The 26,208-nt window shown below is 43.9% G+C and overlaps 1 protein-coding gene across 2 annotated transcripts in view; it reads left to right on the top strand.

Moving 5' to 3' along the window:
- Nucleotides 1-26,208, top strand: part of LOC105839826 (nephrin) — a 352,537-nt gene that overhangs the window by 273,687 nt on the left and 52,642 nt on the right. For both annotated transcript variants that reach the window (XM_036295449.1, XM_036295450.1), the window contains exon 4: nt 16,684-16,794. In XM_036295449.1, coding sequence (XP_036151342.1) covers nt 16,684-16,794 — 111 coding nt within the window. The remainder of the gene's footprint in view (nt 1-16,683; nt 16,795-26,208) is intronic.

The following is a 26,208-nucleotide window of genomic DNA, read 5'->3' as shown; positions in this document are numbered from 1 at the left end:
ACGTCAAAAGCGAAAATGTACGATGTCTGCTGAGGGTTGAAGTTTCCGAGTGAGAGACTCGAGACACTTCAAAGCGGTGAGATCTCATGCATTTTTCTCGACGATGTTTCTCCAGGAGACCAATCCGATTCGAGCGGTTCCCATCGATCAATCGATCGATCTAATTGTGCGCGGGCGTACGGCTCGATTCAGATGCAAATCACGGCAAACGAACTCCATTCGTCGTCGGTACGAAGAGATTCGCGAGCCGCGCCGGCGGAATTCGGCACGAGCTGATGTCCCCGCTAAGAACGCTGCGACTTCCTCTTTGACGAACGTGAAGTCGCGAGTGTTCATTCCATGAGTATATGTCGCTTTGCCGTGGCGTAATGTTTCGCAAATATTGGCATAGAAATCGGCTCCTCTACCTTCCGGCTTGGCCCTCCGGATCTCCGTCATCTATCTATACCCGGCCTCCCGCGTCTTTTTCCCCTCCCCCGTCTCCCCTCCCCCCTCCCTCTCTTCGTCACTCGCAGCTGCAGTTGATCTGACTGCAGACGCCCAAATTGACTCGATACATCCGACGAACGTGAAGCGAGTACATAACTCGATAAGTACACAAAATTTTCCTCGCCGTATCTACCACAGAGAGAGAGAGACGAATATTTCAGCAGGTACGCATACCTACCAACCCTCTCCACCCTGGTAACGTCTATGCGACATCCGACCTACCGCTGGGAACACACCACGACGACGGCACCGTCGCGTCGTCGTCGTCGTCGTCGCCGTTGAGCGGGATCTTTATTGCACGTGACTAACGTCTATATAGAGTCTCTTCACCTTTTTTTTTCTTGGCGAATTACTGTCGTGCGCCACCACAATAAACGAAACGTGTAAAATAGCGAGATATTATTGAAACTGTCGACTTTACGATGCGACCGGAGCTCGCGTCGGGTCGATGCCCCAGACTGGAACCTGCAGCCTGTATAATCGTAACGTTATCGCGATAAATTTTTGACGGGAGATCGCCCGATGGTGCGGCGATTGGCTTTGCATAAGTCACGGATTGCGCGTTACCGCATCAGTCTGTAAATATGCCTGAAGCAACACGCCGGAACGGACGAAATATTAATCGAACGAACGTTTGGTTAATATTTTTTCCCATCGATCGAGGAACAGTTTATTTTTTTTTTATTTACCATCTCTCTCTCTCTCTCTCTTCTCTCGCGGCTTTTTCAAGCGCTAGTGGTTAAAGACTGGCTGATTATTTTCCAGTTCCATATATAACAGATTTTGCAATTTCATCATGTTCCATCCTTACGAAGTAAGAATCACCCTTATGGATTCGCGCCGAAGGGCTACGAATTCCGTACGACGACCGGCCAGCGGCGGATTTTAATATTTGCCGTCATATCTCAGCGGGGGCGAACTTTCGACGCGCGAGCTGACTCTCACTTAAAATCACTTTATACGAATCGCGAGCACTTTTTCATTCGTCGTCGTTTTGCACACCCCTGCCGCCCCCTCCCCTCTCCCGGTTCCGAGTCCGAATATGGCCTCATCGTCTTACCTTGTCCCGCTTCCACGACTCGTAACCTATATCCCATGGATAACTCGCGAGAATCCATTTCGCCCGTCGACGACTTCTGAAAACGCCCGCATTATTCTTACCGACCCTCGCCTCTCTTTACATTATCCCGAAGACGTATGGTGTCGGATAACATTTTTCCCGGGGAAACGTCGGCGACGTCGCAACTTGCTCGCGATGACATAGCGACCGGCAGTCTCGCGGCAGATTCCATAATGCCGCGTAACGTGTAAGCTGCTTTCGAGTTCATCATCCGTTAACTTTGTTAACGCGCCACGTCTATCGTGCCGGATTTTTAGCTATCTTTCGGAAAGTTGTGAAAGCACGTGCATCGAATGCATCGGGAATGCAGGTGGTGCGAGCGGAAGATTAAATTGAAAAATTTCCAGCGAAATCGCATCGCCATATCAATTAATTTTTCTTACGAAATTGAGTTTATGGAAGTTATTTCAAAAATAATTTGGCGTTCGTAAAATATGAAGGAAAAATCGTGAAAAGCGGAATCGAGAAGAGAGGAGTATCGAACGGCTACGGGGTGTGTATATTATATATACGTATTATACATCCGTTACGTAGTTTGTTCGTGGAACTTCTATACGCGACCTTAGCAGATATCTAAAATCAATAAAGATCCGCAGACACCCTTGCTCGTCGACACTGGCGGTTAACGAGGTACTAAGGAATCCGAAGACAGCCATTTCGTGGTTGAAAATTAGACCACTTAGGCTTAAACGACCCTGACGATTGCTCGCGAGAGTTGCCGTAACTTTTAAGTCTGCCCGGACGAAGACACGCTACCGTAATTACATTTCGATTGTGTTATCGAGGGTAGCGGAGAACAGGGGGAGGGGGGAGAATATTAGGAACTTTTAGGTGCTCGCGAAACGAGCGACTGAGTGGAAGTATCATGAGCATTATCGTAAACTTGCATTATTTTAAATATTACACAATAATTTACTCTCTCGCAGCATACACTCGATAAAAAGTTAAATGCAGTAAATAATGAAAGACGTTAGGAATGCAGATATTCATCTGCTAAATGCGAATGTTTATTATTGAAAACTTTTGTCGAAGGAGTTGATCGTTTTTCCGATATCTCCTCGAATCACTCGCACGTCTATTAGCGACCACATTCGGCGCGGAAATCAGACATTAATCCGTGGCCAATATCGCGACGATCATAATTCAAATCTTGCAGCTCGATAAAAATAGAACGGTTCGATCCCATTTCGTTTCGAAGAAAAAAAAACCACTCTGAAGAGATTATAGATAGACGGAAACATTTATTTGGCGACGTGAGTATCCGGAAATCCCTTAAGCGACTATGTGACAGCACATAATTGTATATAATATCTTGCAAAAGATAAAAACGATTTTAACGAATTTTAACTCTCTCTCTCTCTCTCTCTCTCTCTTCCTTTCTCAGCAACCTTTTTAGAAAAATAATCTCTTCCATTTCCATTTATGGAAAAATCTAAAAACTGATTTTCAATTATTGAAAATTTACTTGTTTTACCTGTATCGCGATTAAACCATATTCGCAACATATCGTTCGAGCACATATTTTCTGTATTAGACAATAATATAGAATGAATCGGGAAGAAGAGAGGCAGGATAGGAAGAGACGCGGTCGAGCTGGAAGAATTAACGGGGATCGCTGGCGTTACATTCGTTTCCGTGTACCTTGCAATTTCCGGGTGTGCCATAATTAAAATGTCGGGCGCTTTGACTTATCGACTTCGCGCGGACGTAGGTATGGGGTTGTCCCGTAAGAAAAAGAAAGTACGAATCTCACAGTCTGAGACAAGGTCCGGAAAAAAGTCTCTCTCTCTCTCTCTCTCTCTATCTATCTATCTATCTCTATCTCGTCCTTTTCGATCGAGTCTCCTTTCATGGAGTTCCGGCCAATCAGCTCGGCTCTGACCACGTTGCCAAGGCAGACGCGAAGTAAGGGCGTATGGAAAGATGAAAGACGTTGTTGCGAAGAGATGGATATCTTTTCATCATCGAGAGCCTTCTTTCATATCGAGTTCCATTCGCACACCGTCGAAGAAAATATTTTATTTTTCGTCATCGTTTCGCGTCCAATTAGTTTCCCCTCTCTCCGTAGTTCTGTTAAAAATCATGTACCTCGCCATTTTATTATATATCTAGCTCTATAGACGGATCTATATTAAGGGTATACATTCGTTATTCGTCAATAGAAATGGGAATACTAGTTTTGGAAAACTAGAATAAAAATTTATATTTTTATTTTTTTAAAAACCAAATAACAATACCAAAAAATAATAAAGTAGCAGTTATGATCCATCGTGTGAAGAGAACTTTATAATAATGTAATAATATAATTTTTGTTGCAGATTTAATTATTTTTATTTTTTAATGTTAATTAAATTAATGAAATTAAATGAATGAATATGGCTATGTCTTACAAAAGGAATAGTAAAACTAATTAGTACGTTTGTAATATCGTAAAATAAATTGTAAAAAATTATAACTAATTATAATTCTGATTACAATTTTAACTGTGAATTTAATAGTAATCTAAGCATTATAATAAATTTAAAATTACTTACAAAATCAATATAATTCTTTGCTTCATAACACTCTTGTCATATAAAACGTGAAATTGAACGTAATAAAATATGAAGTCAATATATGTAGGTACATGTGGTTGCGGATCTAGCGGGCTTATTTTTTATTTATGAATTCTTTGATATATTACTCTTTCGCTTCTATCTCTGCCATTTCTTTCGATTCAAATTGTCAATTGTCACGAACATTTTTACAAAGTTTAAACGTTTCTAACTCTCGAGCTCATAAATTGTTGCAAAATTAACATATTTCACAATTTCTGCAGAATATATTGTTACCAATCCCCATAAATTCAAGGTTACCATTCAGATATCACTCCACTCTCGTTCCTCTTCTGGGTTAGTGGCATATAACTCCGGATAATACGAGAATTTTGTATTCGAAATCGATCAGCATTGATGGCACGTCCCATACGACAAAGAGATAACGCGAAAGTCCGTATAAGGTCATCGAACTCCCTTCGTCCCGGCCCATCGGCGTACCGAATATTCGATTAAATGTATCGACGGTGCTCTATAAATGTATATCGATGCGCCGAGCCTCATAAATTCCAGGCGATCCTGAAGAATGACACGAAACCCGCTTTCGCTTGTCCCCCTACGTTGCTCCTCGCAAAAACTGCTGGCCGTAAAAATTTAACAAGGTAGCTCCTGGACCGCCGGGTTACAGGATTTGGATAATGCTGAGAGAGAGGGAGAGAGAGAGAGAGAGAGAGATCAAGGTAGGAAGGAAAAAAGGAACGAAAGGATGGAAAGAAATTCTCGTAACTGTTCCAATAATGCGAAATGAAGGATGATTCGTGCAACGGAGTGATATTGAAATCCGTTGGAATCCAATATTTATTATTATCCGAGCGGCCGCGTATCATTCCGCAGGCAGCTATTGTCGCGCCGATAAAGTAGGCCCGGCATTTACGGCAGCTAGATTGTCGGGATTCTTCACTTCTGGTATGTTATCGGATTTCCACGCTGGTAATTTACACGTCGAATAATAACAATCACATCGTCGTTGTAATAACTTGTAAATTTTCAAGTCGCGTTCTTACTTTATTTCATAATTGCCAACACGAAAACTGTTTGAGTTGTGCCTGTTCTAAGATAATTACTCTTTTATTCTTTTCTTTTTTATAATATATATATTTTTTTTAATTAATCATATTAATAAAAGTTATTATTTGCGCAATGGTAAAAAAAAATTGTAGAAGTGGCGAAGAAATTGCATATACAGCAATACAAAGAAATAATTAATTGCGATATTAATTCAATTTCGTTAATAAGGCTCCAGTCATTTTTATAATCTGCAGCTTAATTAGCTTAATCAAACGCACTAATAAGTTTTACTATTCCTTTTGTAAGACATAGCCATATTCATTTATTTAATTTCATTAATTTAATTAACATAAAAAATCGATCAGTAGATATCGATCTCCAAATCATTTGATAACGATTTTGTTTTACGTATACAAATGTCACCGGTTTCCAAGGAAAGCGATTGGTTTATTAATTCATAATAATACGGCGCTATAATTTAATTAATTATACAATTATACAGTATAATATAATTAATAATACACAATTATAATATAATTAATATCAGTAAACGTATTTCGATATAGTTACAGAGTGATAATAATATTATACATATATACCACTATTGGAAATATTTGGTAATGTTTTACGTATGTTATTGTTACAACGCACTAGTCACGCCGAAACGTATCGCTGAAACTTTATCATCTCGCTTTAAGCGTTTCTTTCGTCGACCCGTGAACCGAAACGAGGGCGATGGTAATCCCAGATTTCGTCGGGGAAAAAGAGAGTCGCCGTTGCATTCTCGGTTCCATTTCGCCTGTCTCTACATTTGGCATAAAAACTCACTCACGTACAATGCGCACACGGCCGAATATGAAAATGCTCGCCTGCTTAGGAACGTACTTCGCGTTGCTGGCATACGAAGTGGCATTCGACAAACACTGGTGCGGCTTTTCAACTCGCGAGAGCTTCAAGCTCAGCAGGCTTATTCAAATCGACCAGCGGCGAGATAGATAGAGGGAAGGAGAAAGAAAGAGCGAGAAAATGGGAGAGGCGGAGGGAATGAACGAGAAAGGAAAAAGGGTGGAGAGAGAGAGAGAGAGATAGAGACAGAGAGACAGAGAAACGGAGGATGAAACAGGTTGCCACGTTCGTTTCCTCGTTTTTCCACTCTCGCTTCTGGCTTCGCCGCGCTTATGCTTTCTTGGTGAAACGCCGTCGTATCTACGAGAAATGGAGAGATGAACGAGGGCTGGACCAGGAGGGCGATTACTTTAAATCGGAACGACGCTCGTGAATGTCTCATTCTGCTTTTGCTACCCGAACGGAAGATGAAATATTTTTGAAGACTAAGCTCTCCCCATTTACGATTGGGCTATTTCGAATGAACGATGAATTTTAAGTCAGAAACGGACTTTCAGGTTGAACCGGCGCAAAGGATACAGTAATGAGAGAAGCGAGCTCTGAATTAAGAATAATTTTCAAGTCAATAACGCGTTAAATTTTATAGGTCGGCAACTCGCAAATTTTATTTCTCACGAGAGATAACCTGACGCTTACGTACAATCGGTATTATTTCTAATTTCTTATGCAGCAATTTTATAATATTCACTTCTACTAACAGAGAAGAGTCGCTTCGAGAGGCGGGTCTCAATTGAAAGGAACACGGCTAATTTTTCGCTTCGGTCCAGAGAGCGTATCAAGTCCCGAGCAATCTACTTTCTAAAATGTAGTCGCCTGCAGCGGCGTACTTCGCATATACCACGGTTATTTCCCCCCCATTTCCCCCCTCCCCTTCCTCTTCTTCTCCGTCGAGATATCGTTCGCGAATTTCGTTTCGCAGTCGACTCAGGTGGTCTCGGTCGGACAAGTATTTTAAAACCGCGGCGCGACCCCCGACGATCGAGTACCGTGCCCAGTTCGCCGGTGGCTCGTTTGAATTTTAGAACGATAGTGGAAACTCGTGTACCTCGCACGACTCGTGAATTTAACTTTCCGGCGAGTGAGCGGGTGAGCCGAGTGGGTGGCGCCGGGCGCGAATTAATTCACGACCTCCTGACAAACCGTTTTCCGCCGGCTTGTACCTCGCTGTATCGTCGACGTGCCCCTTTCCATATCCCTGTCGCCCGTCTGTCGAAATACCTGTCTTATTACATCACGCGCAGAGAGATATTCGGACAGCGTCGAACGTTACGTCCGAGCCACCTCCAATTATGCCGCTCGTTTCAATTCGCGATTCGTTAAACGTATCCGCGAGATATACCTCTCGGATATAACGACCTATCGCATCTCGAAAATAATACTCGGTAGTCCCGCCAATAAGTTGAAACTCTCTCGCTTTTCTATTGCGATCGGTTTTTCGCGAGGAAGACGAGGGGAGAACATTCTCGATGACATGCAGCGAACAGACCGTACCGGGAGAGAAGAAGGGTGAGAAGCGGAAGGGGAGAGGCGGAGGAGCTGACGGAGGAAGACGAGCCCGACGGTGACAAGGAACATGAACGATGGGCGCGACGGTGGTGCCGGTGAATTTGAAAATAAAATTTGACGTTTTTATTGAAATCCGAGGACGGAGCACCCGCGTCGCGCCTCGTCGTGTCGCCGGCGCGCATATATACGTGTAATCTCTCACGTCCTCGGCGAGAAAGAGAGAGAGAGAGAGAGAGAGCCTCGGGGGGCTTAATAGCGCAGTTACGAATGATGGATCTTAACTCGAACGTCCGCTGGATGTAATCCATTAGCGTGCAATTCACTCACTCGCGGAGATAACGGGAATATATATCGAGAATTCCTTGTCCCGTCGATGCGACAAGAAGATCGGCTCGCGGGGAATGGAAAAATTGTGAGAAAGGATCGCGACGGAGAGAAATCCGGAAAGGAAATGCCCCGCTCGGACCGCAGTTGGAAATATTCTATCGCGATGCATATTAAGTCCGGCGAATTGTCGTGGTATTATAAAGTCGCGCAACTTCGCTCATTACGAATAAACGGAAAAACTTCCGAATGCCTCTCCCCCCTCCTCTCCTCCCTCTCTCTAACGGCATCGCGATTTCCCGATTCCAACTTCTTGACCCAGTACAGAAGCGGCATTTTCGTGATTCCTCCGCTCCCCTTCCGCCGCGGTCCGATTTTCTCTCTTTGGCATTACGGCGAAATCGCCGTCTCGCCGTCGACGGTTCGCGTTGTTATTTCAAGTTGCGCGCAAAATGGGAAAACTCGCGCCCAATTCAATCGTTTACGCTCGCGCTCTCTTCTCGATAAACGGCGAAGGGAGGAACGGGAAGGGGGGGGGGGGGGCTAGTGAAGGGGACGCGAATCGTGGCACGAAATCGCAGCCCCTGTTTAGCACGTCGGTTCAGGCGCTCGTGTTACGTAGGTGGTAATTGCTTGAGAATCGATTTAGCCGCTTGCACTCCGGCGACGTCGCCTTAACCGATACCGTACGCCGCGAACGATGATATTCCTGTCGATAACAATTTACCCCCGATACGACAGCCTGGAACACGCGTCCTTCCCCTCCCTCCCCCCCCGCCGCCCTTGAGCCCTCAAACGAAGTCGATAAAATGATGCGGAACGATATGACGGAATAGCGTCAACGTGTTCAATTCGAAGCGGAGAGATCAACGGCAAATAAAAAGGAAACGGATTCCTTTATCGGCGGAATCGAGGCAACGGCACACGTTTCAAATCCTTTTGTTCAATTTTGCGAATATCACGCCGCTAAGATTCCTCCAATCTTCTATATTTTATATCATTTTTGTGTATGTGTGTGTTTCATATATATATATATATATATATATATATATATATATATATATATATATATGTTTCATATATATGTAATTTACACACTTTCCATCGTTCGTGCCGCGGTCGATAACTTTATTTCGGCTTGTATAACGTCAAGCGCGCTCTGTTCACGTCGCGTTTAAGTGCCGAAAATGTGACGGGAGAGAATTTTCGGATACGCATGTCGCTCGGAAGAAATGAAATGAAACACGCTCGGCGAGCCGTGGTTCTATTGTTATGCAGTTAAACGACAAGGTAATCCGCGCGACGGCGAAACGACAAGGAAACGAGGGAGAAAGAAAGAAAGAGAGAGAGGGACGAGAATCTGCTTATTCCCGTGCGGTTAATGCACCGTGTAACGTAATACAGTTAAAACGAGATACACGATTAAATCCCGCCTCGCAAAAATCCCGAAGTGATTCAATTAATCATCCGTCCCGCTGAAATTTCCGCGCTCAACGTGACCGTCGTTGCCGCGACGCAAAAATTTACGGAAAACGAGCTAGAACATGACAAACGATCCGTTAACTTCCCGTCCTCGTTTTCTTTACTCGATCGTTGCCTTCGTTGTAGCTGTAAGTGATATATATTTGGGAAAGAAGTGCGCGGGGGGGGGGAGGAGAGAGGGGGAAGAGCGCGGATCGTTTTCGCGCGCGGAAGATAAATAATCTCTCTCGGAAATGTGTGGCGATATTCGTTTTCGAGTGCCGAGGGCGGCGGAATAATAAGCGAATATTTTCGTGACACGTAATTTCGTCTGCGAATGCCATCCCGATGTACGATCTGTCCCACAGGGAGTTAGCCAGAATCTCGATAACCGCGCGGCCAATCTGCCTGAACCTGCGGGTCAGTGGGTCAACTCCTCGTACAACAATTTCGTACATTCCTGCGGTAAATATCTTCAGCGGATCCTCGACGGAAGGGAAATATCCCGATTATCGGCGAAATATCGTTTTCTGTTTAAAAGTCGGGTCGCGTAATAAAACAGGGCCCGTTATTTGCGATGTATCTTTCGAACGTATCCACCGTGCTTTACGCTTCATTGAATTTACCATATTTCATCACGTAACTCTGTAATAAAATAATAATTTTAATTACATTACACACGCGCACGCACACACACACACACACACATACACACGCATATGCCTCGTAATCGACTATCCGCATGGACTCATTCCATTTACATTGCAAACCCTTCTTTGATAAAAATCACGAATATTCTCTTTGCCGATTCCTGCATTCACGTCTGTGTGCGTGTGTTTGCTGGTTTCTACGCGCCATGAATTCATGCGGAAAAAAAATGTAATAAAAATCGCGACTTGATTGCAACGTGGCCGTTTGGGACACGCGTACCACCGGCTGCCAGCTCGTTACCGCCATTTTCACGATTTTAGGAGAATGCGGCTGATTGTATATACTTTCGTCGAATTACCGAGTTCCGTCTTCTTTGATATCGGAGAACGACGGAATCATTATAAAGCAGCCATATTTTTTTATTCGCTTTTTACAAAATGAACACACATTTGCCGCCGCCATCCAACACGGGGGGAAAAAACTCGTCGTGCATGGAAAAGCATTCTCGAATCCGATTGATGCCCGAGGCAAAATGTAACTTTCCGTGTGGCCAATAAAAAAAAAGGAGCTGCCGTAAGCTGACTTTGAAAATTTTTGTGCGAGATATCGGGGATGGATAAAGAAGGGGTGAAAGCCACGTTGTGCGGCGGGGAGAAAAAAATGTTTTTAGCCGCACGCGACCGTAATGCCCGCCGAAATCTTTCTTTTCGGCGCTTCATCCGCGTGCACGCGAAGCGTGCTCCACTTTGGTGGCGTGGGCTTAAAATTAGCTCAATTAAAATAAGCGCGGTGAGCACACGCCTCCGCCACTTTGGTTCTTCCACCAGGTTTGCATCAGACACACACACACACACACACACATGTACACACACACACACACTCGCGCGCGCTAGTACGCAGAACCGCCCGTTTTCCAGCCGGTCCTGAAATTATCGGCGCGGTCTGAGCCCATTGATTACCACTTGCAATTGCCGTTATAGTCTCCATCCAGTCGTGCCCAATCTCTTCTTCCGCCAGCCTCGCACACGGAGCCTCGACAGGCCTCGGCCGCGGTGTTCTCAACACCTAACACAGCGTGGAATTCACGCAAAACTGTACTCTCTTCGTCGTGACGATAACGAGCCGCATTCAACGTAGAACTTTTCGATTGTCGTGAACAACGAGGATAGGGAAGGCTAGATGAGCGCGAGCGGCTTATCGAAACTTTGACCGCGTGAAGCAATAATTAGGCGAATCTTGTCTCGGTTTATTTCCACGCGGAGATTTAAATGTCGGCGTTTTAAACGTCCACGGAGAGGAACAAAAAAAAACTAATCGGGTTGAAGAAATGCGGCGTGTGTGGTATTTCGCGGCAAAAATGTAGTGAAATAAATTTATTTGTCGACCGCACACACGCGTTCCACGTTACTTCCATAACGACTGAGTATGTATACGAGGCATTTGCATAAGAGGCAGATGCATGTATACGTAACGTCGCAGGCAAATTAAACTCCATATTTGCAGAGGCGGACTGTTACACGTGTACGACATTGCACGCGAAACTAGACTTCCTATTTGCAGAAATGGACGGCTACTTCGATCTCTAAAGCGGGGTTGTATCTGTAACTACCGGCGTACTCTACGATTACGTTTCGCCTGCGAGCGATGCTTCTCTGAGATACAGCCGCGCGCGTGTGTAACTCCCGATTAGTATCGCGCTGCAGTATCGATCTCACATTACACCGAAGGAGGTAATCCACCGCGCGTACACAAAAAAATTGTGTCTCTAGTCTCCTGAAATTTCTGTCGAAAGCGAGAATGAAAGATATCGCGCAGCATCTTTCAATGAAAGATAAACGCGCTGTTATTTAGTAACTTATTTGATTTGACGTTTGATCGTAATCTCGTGTAAATGCGACATGTTTAATTTAGCGTAATTTGACGTGTAACTATTAATACTTTTATCTTTCCGAGCGAGCTCTGTGAGAGATTATGGAACGTATGAACGAAAATACCTGCGACACACATACACGCGCGCGCGTAAAAGATATATACTTTTGCCCGACGATAAGTTCTTTGTCTCCGAGATACTTTTAAGCGATTAATGAACGTAATGCTTGCTTATGTGATCAAATGAGACGCGTGCTTTACACGATAAACGAGATGAAATTTCGCTTCCTTTCACAAAACTTCATCATGCAGGCTTTTAGTACCTTCGCCTTCGCTGCATCAATTCCATCGTGACGCGATACTCTGATAAAGGGTGACTTCATTCCCTCACAATAAATCGTGACAGTTAATTGCTTAATTTTAGATTTTTCGTCGATTTCGTTTCACTGATCAAGCCCGATTGATTAAACTCGATAATGAAATCTATAACAAATAAATTCCGTGCTTCTCTCGCGTTCATGTAAAAATCGATTTTACAGATTGACGAATAATTTAGCCGAATATCTCTATCTTCCCGAATTCGCGTCAACCCTATGTGAAATAAAAATGTATTGAAATTTGTCAATATTAAATTTTATTTCATACCTGTAAAAGAGACATATATTCGCTAACTTAAACCAATTAGTATAGAACAATTTTTAAATATATCGCTTTTATATATATATATTATATAAAAGAAAATAATTGATATATATCGCACAATAAATATCGCTCATTTTTTCCATCTTTTATTAAAGCAAAAATTTTTTTTAATAAAAATATCTTAGTGTATATATAAAAAGAATTTCATCAACAAACATTTATATATTAAAAAAAATTTACATGGACCTAAGACATCAAACCACATTTATTAAACTCATGTCTCTTTCTGTCGAAAAACAAGACGAACGTCCCTGATTGATTTCCAATTTATTTATCGCGGATATGGCCTCTATTTTGTCGTCAGCATGGTCCCAGGTTCAATAAATAATCTTCTCTGCCAAGTTATGGAGGGATTACCAAGTGATCGGGATGGATCCTGGATTAAAGAGCAGAGAGAAAATATATCAGGTGTGCCGTCCATAGTCGCGCAAAAGTCCAGCGAAATATCGCCCTCGGAGTCTCGTAGAAATTAAGCTCTCCGGGGTGTCGTCACCCGTCGCGGATCGTCGCGGATCGGATGATGCACGGCATGCTATGATTCCCATTTAATTTACCCGGATACCCAGCTTTTCCGAAGTAAATTGGACTAAATTATCGGAGATGCCATTAAACGTTGCGCGGACATTATCATGCTCGCCGCATCGTCATTCAAATGTGACGTTTAATTGTTATTACGCGTCGGTTGCATTATGCGCGATTTGAAAAAAGGACATCGATAGTTCCTTTAACCGTACTCGGTTAAACCTACCTAGAACGTTAAATCTACCAGCGCTAATTAACGCTAATAATTTTTAATTACATTAGTCTTATAGTATTAATATTAATATATCGAGATAGTAATATCAGAATTTTGTAATAACATTGTTATAGCATTGTAATAACATTGTTACTTTTACAGCAATTTTAGTTTTAATTACATTTTTGAATTTTACGAAAACTATTTGGTGAAGCGCTGGGAAATTATTCACATAAAGTGGATATAATTACGAATCGTGGATTCAAGTTGCGTTTCAAGCAATACAGTACAAATCCTGATGATATATTGCACATAGAATAATTTACTGTAGTTTGCGTAATTTACATAATTTGTCTCCACCTTTTGTATCATAAAACGTAATGACAAGTTAGTAAGAATGTACATCCGATGATACATCTGAAATTACGGTTTTATAAATAACGAGCGCGATTTCAAAGGGAAGGACACACTTGAGGAAAATGAATTGGAAACGAATAGCAACATCGAGGAAAGCAATTCGCACGCTCTCGCGCATCGACTTTGATGCGGATTTAATTAATCTACGCCCGAAGCTTAGTCCGTGCGCGCGCAGCGTCAAACGAGCTTAACACAAGGGGCTTTCTGCGAGGCGTTTTCTATGCGAAAATCCTACAGTGATATCTCCTCGACGTTCCCTTTCCATTCCGGGCAAGCCTCTCCCAAGGCTGTCTGAAAAGGAGAAAAAGTATTAAAAAAAAGGGGAGGGAAGAGGGAAGACAGGGAGATCAAAAAGAGGAGAGTAGAGAGCGACCAGGAAACCAGAGCGAAATGCCACGGCGGCGTCGAAAATAAAAGGACGGAGAGACGAGAGTGCGCGCCAAAATAGAGAAGATAAAAAAAAAAGAGGAAGAGAAAGAGGGAGACGCGGCGGCAGGCATCGATTGATTGGCACGCTGACGTGCGTGGCCACGATGGATGACGCTTTATTTTCCACAGGTACACCTCGATTATGGATTGAAAAGCGGCCATAAATCCTCGTGAATACTTTACAGGTACGTTCCGGCAGGTGAAACGGCGGCGGGGGAGAAAATTTCATCGCGGGGTTGCGCCATCATTGGCGAGGGGAAGAGATGGGCTGGGAAAAAGCGGGGATACGGCCGGATGAAGAAGTCGGGGGAGGGAAAGAGGAGAAAGACTCGCTTACGGGCCAGCCGCCGCCGCTGCCGCCGCCGAGGTGTTGGCGGGAGGATGTTACGGTGGATGCCCCAAAATTGAATTTGCCGGGAACGTTTGATTAAGTGCCTCCGTCGGGGAGCCGTGCGTTATCATACACCCGATAACGCTGTCATTCTCGATTTTTTATCGTTCTCCGCTCGGATGATCCGCCTGGTGCTCGCTCGCTCGCGCTTACTTAGGGAAACGGGATTCGCTCAACCGCCTTCCGTGCGCGATCACGTTTTTCTTTAAACTCTCTCTCCCTCTCTCTTTCTCTCCTCTCTCTCTCTCTCTCTCTCTCTCTCTCTCTCTCTCTCTCTCTCTCTCTCTCTCTCTCTCTCTCTCTCTCTCTCTCTCTCTCTCTCTCTCTCTCTCTCTCTCTCTCTCTCCTCTCTCTCTCTCTCTAACGGGGGATTTTCCTTAATGCGGTACGAAGATCCTCGACCTGTTTCGAGGATTTTTGTTGGAGTGCACGTACAACCGGTGTGCATTTCGGTGTAAACACCGGAATGGCCCCCGCTAAGCTCCCGATAAGCTGCGAGGAGACATAGAAATTTCCTTGCGGATGAACAGACAAGGCATTATAAGCGGGTAATTACTTTTGCAGCAGTTTAATTTTAATTGTATTTTGGGATTTTACGAAAACTATATCGAGTCGTGGCATCTTGCGTATATTTATTCAATTGTACAAATGTATAGTCGACGGTGTAGATCAACACGCGTATGACGTGCTGAGATTGAGCTTCCCGTTTAAACAATTTTTTTTTTTTTTTCGAGACTCGAATCGGTCCTAGAATCGCTCATAAAAAAAAAACGATCGGTACTATGAACCGTGAAAAATTCACGTTGAATATTTCACGGTTCAGTAGTTATACGCGCATTTCTCTTTCTAGCGAATATCGTGCGGCAAACCGGGAAATGTTTCGAGGGAGAAAAGGCCGCGTCAGAGTGCCTGGTATACGCTTTCGTATACACATATCGTTAAACGTAGGATTCACAGTTTACTCGAGTAAACTCGCTCTCAACCGATATATCGAGTCGCAATATTCTACCTAGTCGCGAACCGCGTATTTCGAAAACACTGATTTTTAAAATTGAAAGAATCGCGATGAAACGATAAGCCGATACATGCAGCCGCGCGATTACGCCTGCCAAAAATTACTCCCGAATTAGTAAACAAAAGAGCGCTTTACCCGAGGCTGCATAATTTGCAAAAAGGAGCTAAAAGTGAAGGCGAAATATGAGTGAAGGAGAGGGCGAGCGGAGAGAAAAACGCGATTTGTAGCGGTGGAGAACGAGTGCCGCCAACCTCGTTGATAAAATGCCGGATACGTTCGACGTATGCACGTAACTTCCAAAATAATGAAAAAAGCAAGAGAAATATCCTGACCGGTTTATCCGACTCCGCTTCGATTTCGCGAGAGCGAATATTTTGCGAAAAAATATCGCCACGCTTAATCCGCGAACGATCATAGCTATACGCGCCGGTGTAGCCGATACCATGCGCGTATCCCGTTGCAGGTATCGTTGAATTTGTTCCAAATACAAAGAAGCGAAGCAGGAAGCCAGTGACGGCTAAATGCGTAACTCAAGTGACATAAATATCTTTGATACCCAAGCGGCGTGTCCAAACGCTTGCTGCTGCGCTCGTGAAACCTTAATAAGGCCTGCGTGGCTCGTGAAGGCGAAATCGTGAAACGAAATCCCACAGAAGTTACATTGCACCGTTGAACACAGTTGTCATAAAATAATAGATTAGCCACAAATAGTAAAGTAATTTCACTGATCCGGCATTTGTATGTCTCTTATAATTATTCCATAAAATAAAAACTTTATTTTATTGATGCTATAACTAGTCTGCTGTTCATATAATGATGTTACATTATGCTAAGGTAATCTTTTTATAAAGATGATAATATTTAATGTCTCAGATATAGTCTAATTAAAAACGAATGTATATTATAATATATTATATATTTATATATAATTTAATACAAAAAAATTAATGTATATTTAAAAAAATTGTATTTATAATTTTTTTTCTATTTTTGCGTAATGCTGCGTTTGTTTTACTTTTCTGTTTCTGGAATCAGCACTTACACAAATTTTCCATTCTATTGCAGTTCCGCCGGAGCAGCCAACCATTTTGGATCGATGGGGCCGCATCTTGAACGGCACAGCTGGCCCTTATGAGGAGGGCGATACACCCTATCTCACATGTCGCGTCACGGGCGGTAAGCTAGCACAAAATACAGTAATATAATATGTATACGGTGAAAACCGTTTATCCGCTCTCGCCAACCGTGTTGCGACACATCTACACTTGTCTGTACGCGGTGTCCCAACGAGGGTAGCTTTACGTTTATCGAGCTTTTCGATTATAAGTCGTTTAAAAACGATCTCAGGCAAGGCGAAAGAAAAAAAAAAGGGAAGGCAGCCAGTTTTATATTATGAGTGATCGAAGATTAAAGCAAGTTTGTACAACTGACATTTGATATACGCGCCGAAAAGGATAATATACGTGATCCCGAGGAAACCTTCCGAGAATAAATCAACGGGTTTTCACTCCCGCACACACGCTCTATTTCTTCCTCTCTTTTTCTTTTTGACATCATCGGGAATAAAATTCTTCTCCGTTCTATCCCGAAAACTCGCGGCGGAAAGTAAGATCTCTCCCCCTTTTCCCCTCCGTCGAGTCCCGCCTAGGTCACACGCGGCGCATTTTTGAGAGTTGTCGCTCGCGGCAACCTCACCGCGAAATCGTTTGGGAAACTTCGATCGTGGTCGGAGTCGCTGGTGTGTCGCCGGTTATTAGATCAGCCAACTTTTTATCGGCGACCGTGGCTAAGTGAAAAGTTCAGTGAAACGCGAGGATGGCCCTTCTCTCTCTCTCTCCCTCTCTCTCTCTCTGTCTGTCTTTCTATTTCCACAGCCGAGTGCGGGGTATCCCTGGGATTACCTAGACCGGTGCGTGGTGGATCGAGCACTAACAGAGAGTGAGAGCAAAAAGAGATGAAATGGGACAGGAAGTACCCGAGCTGCTCTCCCCACTGTTTACTTTAGCAACTGGATCTAAATTTCTGTTTATAACTGCGACAACTTCTTCGGCCGCCGTAAAAGATTATTTTCAACCCTGCCCGTTACTTCGTGGGGTTCAACCGGGTTGCCGTTCGTCCTCAATGCCCGTCGTTCTGTCTTCTGTACGTCGGGGACGTTCTTCGAGCTCTCGCCGTGATTAAGCACTGTACGCCTCCTGCTTCCCTTCTCGGGCCCGGAGTATGAAGCGCCATTGAAGATCTTGAGTCGCTTCGCGGCAAAATTCGGCGAACTCGAGTCGCACCGAGTGCAGTCTCATTTGCTGTTTGAATATTCATTACTGCTGTCATGTCTCTCTTTCTCTCTCGCACGCGCGCGTGCTTTTTACTCGTTGTTATTTAATTGTTTTCATCAAAACACGATATACTTTTCAGATAAATACCGGATTTATGAAAATGTCAGAATTCAACGAGTTAACGTTCAATTTAGATTCGCAAATTAATTAAAATCAAAAACTATTATGCAGTGTCACGTTTACATCACAATTATCGCAATTATTATCGAATGAAATGATTACGAATGAATGAAACTTTAATTATATTTTAATTATTCCCTAATTACTTCTCATTATGTTGATTTAACTATTCTTTGATGACTCTCAACATACGCTTATTACGGCTCGGTTGTCGTAACTGCGCTGAATCCCATTTGTTTCCACGAAATTACACAAATATGTTGAACCGATGTAATCTGTCAACGGTGAATTCCTATCGAAACGCTCGGTCATCGGTGAACAGTGTTATATATCACGGTAGGTTATCCATCCTTCTCGCTAAAAGTGGAAACAAAATAAAAAGGGGAAGCAAAAAGAAGGAAGATACTGGTCGGTTTCGTTATCGCGAGAGGAGATGAATCTCGCTGTTAGAATTGCCTCCCGTTCTCGGGCGCTCGTATTAGTCATCGTTGCCAAATACAGGCAATGGGTAACGGCGGATTCGGTGCCCTTGTTCATCGCAAGTTCTACGTTTCGGCAGATATATATATATATATATATATATATATATATATATATTTCATACATATATCGAAATATACAAAGCCGAGGGAATATTGCCGTATGCAGATTCGATGGGAATTGCATTCACGCCGCGCATCGATCAAACGCATTGCGGCGTATAAATTGAATATCGAGAAGATCGGCTTATCCTTAACAATACATTCGGCGTCGCGCCCCCGAAGACTCACTCCTCCTGCCGGACGCGAATCCGGCGTTTTAATTTAATTGTAAATAACGCTTACGAAGGAGAAGTGAAATTGATTTCTTGCGATCAAGTGTCGCAATTGGCAAAGCCAGCGACGGCGGGACATCTTTTTTTCTTTTTTCTCCTCCCCTCTCCCCCGTGTTCTTTTTCGCTTTTAAATCGTTTGAAACTTGCGGCGAATTTTGATCCGATTTATGGCTGCGATGTATGGGAAGCGCGAAACGAGTATAATATGAGTATTAAATGTCAAGCGATCTTTTGCCGATCGGAGAACAAAGCAGGGATGGCAGCGCGCGCGCGAGAGAGAGAGAGAGGGAGAGAGAGGAGAGAAAACAGGGAGAGGTCTGTTTTTATTTAAAATTAAAAACTCGCTTGTTAAAACGATCGGACGACGTTCCCGGTTGTAAGTGACAGGCTGACACGTGACATTCCGCTCCGCAGGGGACCTTTTTTGCGCGAGCGAACGTGCGTAATTCGCGTAGTTATCAAAACGCCAAAAACAGATATCGTATGCAGTGCCATAATCGATACGCGCGTCCGCATCAGCGTACTCTCTCCTTCCGTAATGACGAGCTGCATTTCTATCGAATTTTCGAAAGTTACAAAGTCTTATTGTAATCGCGACTACCCGCGGGCTGACTGCTGTTCCGCCGCTCGTTATCTTTGTGTAACGTTCGTCTATCCGCAGTTGAAAATTGTCCGGGATTTGCGCGACACGCGTGTGCGGGATACGCCCCGGACGGATCTAATCTTCATAAAGCGAGATGCACGACAGCGCCGCGAGAGATCTGTGAAAACGGGAGCCATGCGAATTTCTCTCTCTCTCTCTCTCTCTCTTTCTCTCTCTCTCTCGCGCGCGCGCGCGCACGCGCGCGTATTTCGGCCGCCCTCGGTGCCGCCGTCTTGTAAAAACAACCGCCATGTGCCGCGTAATTAAGCGACGCGCGATGTTAACGTTGATGTAATAAAAATGGGAATTTAATATCGCGCTCATCATTTTCGAGTTTGCCGCCGCGGCGCCGTCTAAACGGAGATCGATCGGTAATGCCGCCCCGATACTGCGTGTATAAATAAGTTTTCGAGTAAGTCACGCGAATATCTACGCGCGAGCGAACTTGTCCTTCATCAGGAAAGTATTAAGGGGGTGTTCTCCTTTGAAAGCTAGAGAATCGATTATTTTAAATTTAATATTCTTAATATTTAAAGTCTGAAATACATTTTCCAGGCGTTTTGTTTGATGACATTTGATGAAGTTATTAACAAAAAAAAACAAGCAGCGCAAAATCAAACCGTTTAATCTAGCACGGTGTAAATCCTACGTTGATATTTAATTGGTTTTCATGTCTTCTTCAAAAGAATTCCCAAAAAATACTTTTTTTCGATCTTCCAAAGGGAAATCTCCTTAACGCGAGATATCACTCTCGCTGAGTTTTTTTTTTTTACACTAAAGTTAATTAGAAGCAAACGGCCTTGTGGAGCATCTTTCGTTACAGTCGTTCTCTCCCGTGTACGCGACACGATAGGAACCATGTAATGAGCCGTGCAATTATACGTTTCTCTCCATCGCCCTTACACGCGATTCACAAGCAAGCCTATTTCACTCCACGAGGGATGTATCCGCGTTATCTATAATTTATGACAATGCCGGCGAGAAAATTTTACGACTCGTTCCGCGCTCGAAATTTATTGCCAATTACTTGACTTCGTGCCCAGAAAGAATCGAGGGTCCTTTCATGGAGGATGTATATAACGCACGTAAAGGAAGTCCTTCTCCCTTCTTCACGCCACATTTCCGTCCGTCCGTCCGAGATGAACGTAAGGCGAATTCACCCCCTCGGCCCGTATAAATTCTCGCGTTGCGGATGACCGGTCGACAGCGACGCTTGAATTTAAGGATGCTGCAACCTCGATAGGAATCTCGTGTCTTTGCACCATCGATGGAACTCTAAGATATTCCGATCACATCTCGAAAATCGTCCGCCGAGGATGGAGGAACGATTATCGCAGGCAAGTGGAAGGACTAGGTGTGGAAGTTGCGGTTACGGCGCGAGTTAGCTGCCTGGCCTCTCCTGTCGTTCCGTCAATCTCGCCAGTCGAAAAAAAAGAGATAGAGAGAGAGAGGGACGCAAGCCGAGGGAAAATAATTTTTCCACGGATGAGACTCGTGGGAGAAACAGCTCTTTGGAATATGACGTTTCTCGCGCAGCGTCCGTTAATCCCGGCAAGCTGGTGACAAGCGCGTGACGAAAATTGAGATATCGAATTTGATTTCCGATTTGAGTTGAATTGAGGGAGGGAAGTGGGGGCGGTTCCGTGATTTTTGACCGACGCATACAATTAAATGCAAATTTCGCGCCACCGAATACGTAATTCTCGACGTGTCTAGCAGGAATATTAATGGACTGAATTCTTTCTTTTATTTTTCTTCTATTTATAGAATGCGGCCAGAGTCATACACGACACATTTCTCATTCCGTTGATGTCGATCATCATTGTATATAGTTAAAGTAATGTAACCCAGAAACAAAAGCGTTTTGTTTGCGTATTGCGTGAAAAAGATACAAGACTGCAAATAAATTATTCTCCAACTATTTGTAAATTTTTTTTTCATATCTGCAAATTGCCCGTAATGATTGGTCGTCAGTTTCGGCTATCGCAGTAATAGACATTTAGTAGCCGGCCGGTTTATTCCGATATCATTCCTATTTGCCGGCGTTTCTCTGTGTGTACGGAACAAACGAATGTTTCTCTCACCACTTTTCTACATTTTTTTTCGACTATATAACACTGCAAAACACTCTCCCTATTTTCCCGGAGCGCACGTATAAGCTTGCTGGTCCGTTTATCGAGTACGTAGCCGTACGGATAAAACGTAGTACATACACATTTATTCTTCCCCTAATCTCGTTGCGGCGCGTCGCGGCGAACGTCGCAAATTTTCCGGTGCCGATGAGACAAAAGCGCGTACAACCGACGTCGCTGTAATTGCATAATTAAACAATTTAATCAAATTGATTCGCCGGCCGCAGATAATCATAATCTAATTTATACCGATAATTAAATATTTGTCCTTCTGTATCGCGACGGTGATTCATATTTGGAATGAGTGGTACCTGTAATCGCGATCGAGTAAATACGTCGTCAAAAATATTTGCTGTACTTACAGGATTAATACAATAATATTAACTACGTAGTCGCTACATTGTTCCCGTTTATCGTCGCGGAAAGTCGAACTTCCGGGGCCGGCGGCGCCTCAATTGCAAAAATTCATTGCGCCATCGCCGCGGTATTGAAATCAAACGCCAGGGGATGATAAGAACGCGCGCCGCCAACAAGGGAGAGCATCGGCGAAGGAATTTTTTGCGATGCGAAACCGTAGGAAATATTCGTCGGACACCGCGGAGAGTTTTTACTGCGGAAATCGATATTGGCCGGCCGGGCCGGCCGGGAGAACTATCGGCGCCACGATTCGAATATGATAGCGCATCTCCGTGGGGGGAATCGGAAAACATAATCCAGTTCTGGGAGGGAGGGAGGAGAGGGGGGGGGAGAGGGTGGGAACGAGCGAGCGAGCACGTAACCGGAAAACTCGTAAATCGCGAAAGTTCCAATCGAAAATAAGATACGGCGCGATAAATGAAAATACGAGATAATTCTGGTCTTGCTCGCTGGAGATTCGCAAACGCGAAATAAAGATCGCAACTACGCGCGGTATTTAACTACATTACTAACGCGGAATCTTTCGCGAAGCGCCGGCAGGCGCGAGGAAGATTGGCCGGTAGAAAGCCAGAGTCCCGATAAGAAAAGAAACCCCCCGGTCGTATATAAATGTCGCACATAAACGTCGCCGTAAATCGTCCTTCGACTCATAATCTCGAATAAAATTTACTGCCGGCGATGAGCGGCCGTTTACGGCCGTAAGTAATTCGCCGTGCCGGCGTAATCGGCTAGCAACGTAATTGCGACGGGCTCTTACGCGCCGCCGGGATGTCGTCGTCTGTACGACGTTACACGCGGGAAAATTCACCGATGGAAAATCCAGCATTCAATAATGCAACAGCCGATAAGGTCCGGATATCATCGGAAGCGACGAAAATATTGATATTCGAGGCGTAATAACCATAGCTATTGCTTCCATCGAGTCGAAGACGCAAAAATCTCCCTATGTATCGCTGCTTCTATATTTCCTATAATACCTTTTTTTTTTTCCTATCTGCCGATATAGGGAAAAACGTTCCTCGATCCGCGGACCTGTTTGTGAGAGATTACGAGCACAATGAAACGTCGTGTTACATTAAGCGTAGATTTCTATCTCCCTTGCGTTTACAAACGCGGGAAAAGACATTCGCAGCGATATTGGCTGTGTGAGATCGCAAAGACGCCACGCGGGAAGAGTATCGCAATCGGTTTAATCAAACAAGGAGTCTCCTAAATCATGACGAGACGACGGGCGACGAGGGTGGCCCGGGGGTGGAGGGTAAAGGAGCTGACTCCGCCGAGAGGATTCGCCGAGTCCCCCGACGTAGTAGGTATTTGCTTTAAGCGGAGTTCGAACTGACGGTAAACTTGTTAGATGCCGACCCGGGGCGCGCTTGCGGACCGGGTCTTAATCCTGGAAGATATCGTCCGGTATCCGCGGATTAAAATCCGTACTTTAGCCCTCCCCGCGTGGCCCCGCGTGCCGCGCAGATAACGCGCCGGTTGTCGCCGGATTCGAGGGAAACGAGAGACCGGGGAGGGGGCGGGGGGGATGAGGCTTCCTCCTTTCCCCCTCCTTCTATCAGGGGGATCGGAGGTCGGGGGTACGAATATAGTCCGAGTGGTTAAAGTCAACGCGCCAGGGGCGCGCCGAGATCTCGCCGACCCTCCTCTCCTCTCGATGCGACCATCACCGTTATTCCGCCCAAACCACCGACCTCTCTCGCTCGACCCTAAGTACTCATGCAAACGAGCGGCTGAGCTTACGAATTAAGTGGGACCGCCGCGTCGTTATAACGCGCCGTCTGCTCCCTGAAAAATGCTCACGGTCGAATTAAGCGTACAGCACTCCGCGGACGAACGGGCCATTCCGTTCCCTTTCCTCCCCTTCCGTTAGTTTCTTCGGGGTTTTTTTTTTTTTTTTTTTCTTTCCTTCTTCCTCCGGCAGTTTCCTTGAGCGACGGGGATGCGCGATTTGTATAATTAGCGCTGGTGATGAAACCGAGGACTCTCTCGCACGCGCGACTACTACATTATCATGCAGCGCGTGGAACAAAACGCGTAAACAGATACCTGGGAAGGCACGATCCGCCCACCTCTCGCAACGTCGTATTCTCGTAATGAAATGCTCGTTTGTACGAAAACGTTTTCAAGTGTTGCTATAAATTTACGGGAAACTTTGGAGGCAGTTCCACGCGCGCGAGATAGTTTTGAACAACTGTATTTTTTTTTTGTGCGAATGAAGAACTGCGGCTTTTCGGACGAAAGCCTTGTACCGCGGGCGAGAAACGTAGATTCGCGACAGTGAAAGCGAAACTTTCGTCTAAAAGACGAAAACTCTTCATTCGAAATCGATCCGAAAGCAAACTGTCACTCGAAAACTGCCTCGCGCGCTTGAAATTGCTTCCATCTCTAAAACATTTACCAACAAATTATTGTTATCCGATCGCGCATATCGAATATATTGGTATTCGAATAAAATATTTTTGATCGATTAATTTTTTAAACGAAAGAGCCGTTGATACGTCAAAACGTGCACTTTTATTTTTTTTTTTTTTTATTTCAGCACGATTGAAGTTTCATGGAAGTTAATTGAAATTGAAAAGTGTTCAATACGCGCAGACAATGAATACAAGGAACGAAGTTATAAGAAAGTTCTTTCTCTCTTAAATTTATTACATTTCCGTCGCGATTCAGGAAAAACCTAATAAACATGATAGAATTAATTTCGAGAGACGGCAATATGGTGTACGCTAGACGGCGAGACGCGCAAGAAGAAGGAACGGAACGGGAGCGAGAACGATGAGAATCAGAAGCAACGAGACGGTTAAAACGCAATCAGGATTGGCTGGCATCGTGAATAACAATGATATGGAACTAATCTAGGCGTGGGGACCGTTCCCGTGTCGGCTATGTGCGCCGTATTTTCCGGCTGAAGATCAGGTTGCAATTTTAAGTGTCGCGTCGATGTTGCATCGGACCTGATTAAATTGCGTTTCCGGCGCCGCACGCTGTCGTGAATAACAATGAAACGTTGGCGTTTGGATGGCACATTTTTCCCCGCGCTCCCGAGGAATTGCCCCCGTCCATTTTTTTTCCGACGATTTTTGTGTCTGTGCAGCATGGAAAAAAGTTTTCTGCATCGATGTATTTCTGCACAAAATAAAAAGTTACAATATTACAAACATAATTATATATTGAAATTAAAAGCCTGCAGTGCATTTCAGAGAAAGAGAGAAAGAGATTTTATTGTGTTACCAAATTAAATTGAGATTGTTTTTTGAAATTGAGATATTTGTATGACTTGTGATAAAACAAATCTTTGTTTATTGTTTTTTTTTTTTTCATTCTTGATAGAATTTGCAATTCCAATAGAATTTTTCAAATATTTCTTGGAACATATGTGGTCTAGCGATATTGGCTGGATTAATGGGAAACACGTATAACGGTTTTCAAAACAAAATAAAATCCATTTTTCACAGTTTTGACAATTCGAACCTTTCATGACCGTCACTTTACCAATACTGCCTCCACAGGAATTTCCGCGGTTCGCGCTAAAAGTACATATGATAGACGATGTACTTGCAACGATCTTTTTTATACTGCTGGTTCAGCTGAAAGCATGGCCGCGCGTTTACCCTAGTAAAAAAAAAAACGTTGTTTCAACTTGGTTCATAACTCCGACAATTTTCAGTATTTTCTTCTCGTGGTTTTTGTATCTGAGTAAGTGTTATTACATAATTTACTGTGCAAATCGCTTTAAGGAATTATGGAAGTTAAGCAAACAAAGAAATCATATTATCTGAAAGGTTACCTGTCGCAGATATTAAAAAAACTTTGTTGCCTGTCTGTTATTGTTAATTACCAGAATTAATGTTAGCGTACTTAATAATTTTTTATAACCTGCGCTTCTGGGGCGGTTTTAGATATGAAAATGGATATTAACTCAGATGACATACTATTTATGAAAATTTATTTTTGAGAGAGAGAGAGAGATGAATACACATATTCAATAGGTTGAATGAAACGAAGCGAGATTGCGCAGAGCCTCGACACTATTTCCCGTAAGAGGAATTACCTCGGTTCGTATCCGGCGTAAGCCATAGTTACTCTCGTTACATGGTTCACCCTTAATCACATCGTCGGTCCGTG

This window comes from Monomorium pharaonis, chromosome 1 (assembly GCF_013373865.1).
Source record: "Monomorium pharaonis isolate MP-MQ-018 chromosome 1, ASM1337386v2, whole genome shotgun sequence".
NCBI lineage: Eukaryota > Metazoa > Arthropoda > Insecta > Hymenoptera > Formicidae > Monomorium > Monomorium pharaonis.
The sequence above is the reverse complement of the archived record's forward strand: the minus strand, read 5'-3'. Positions and strand labels throughout refer to the sequence as shown.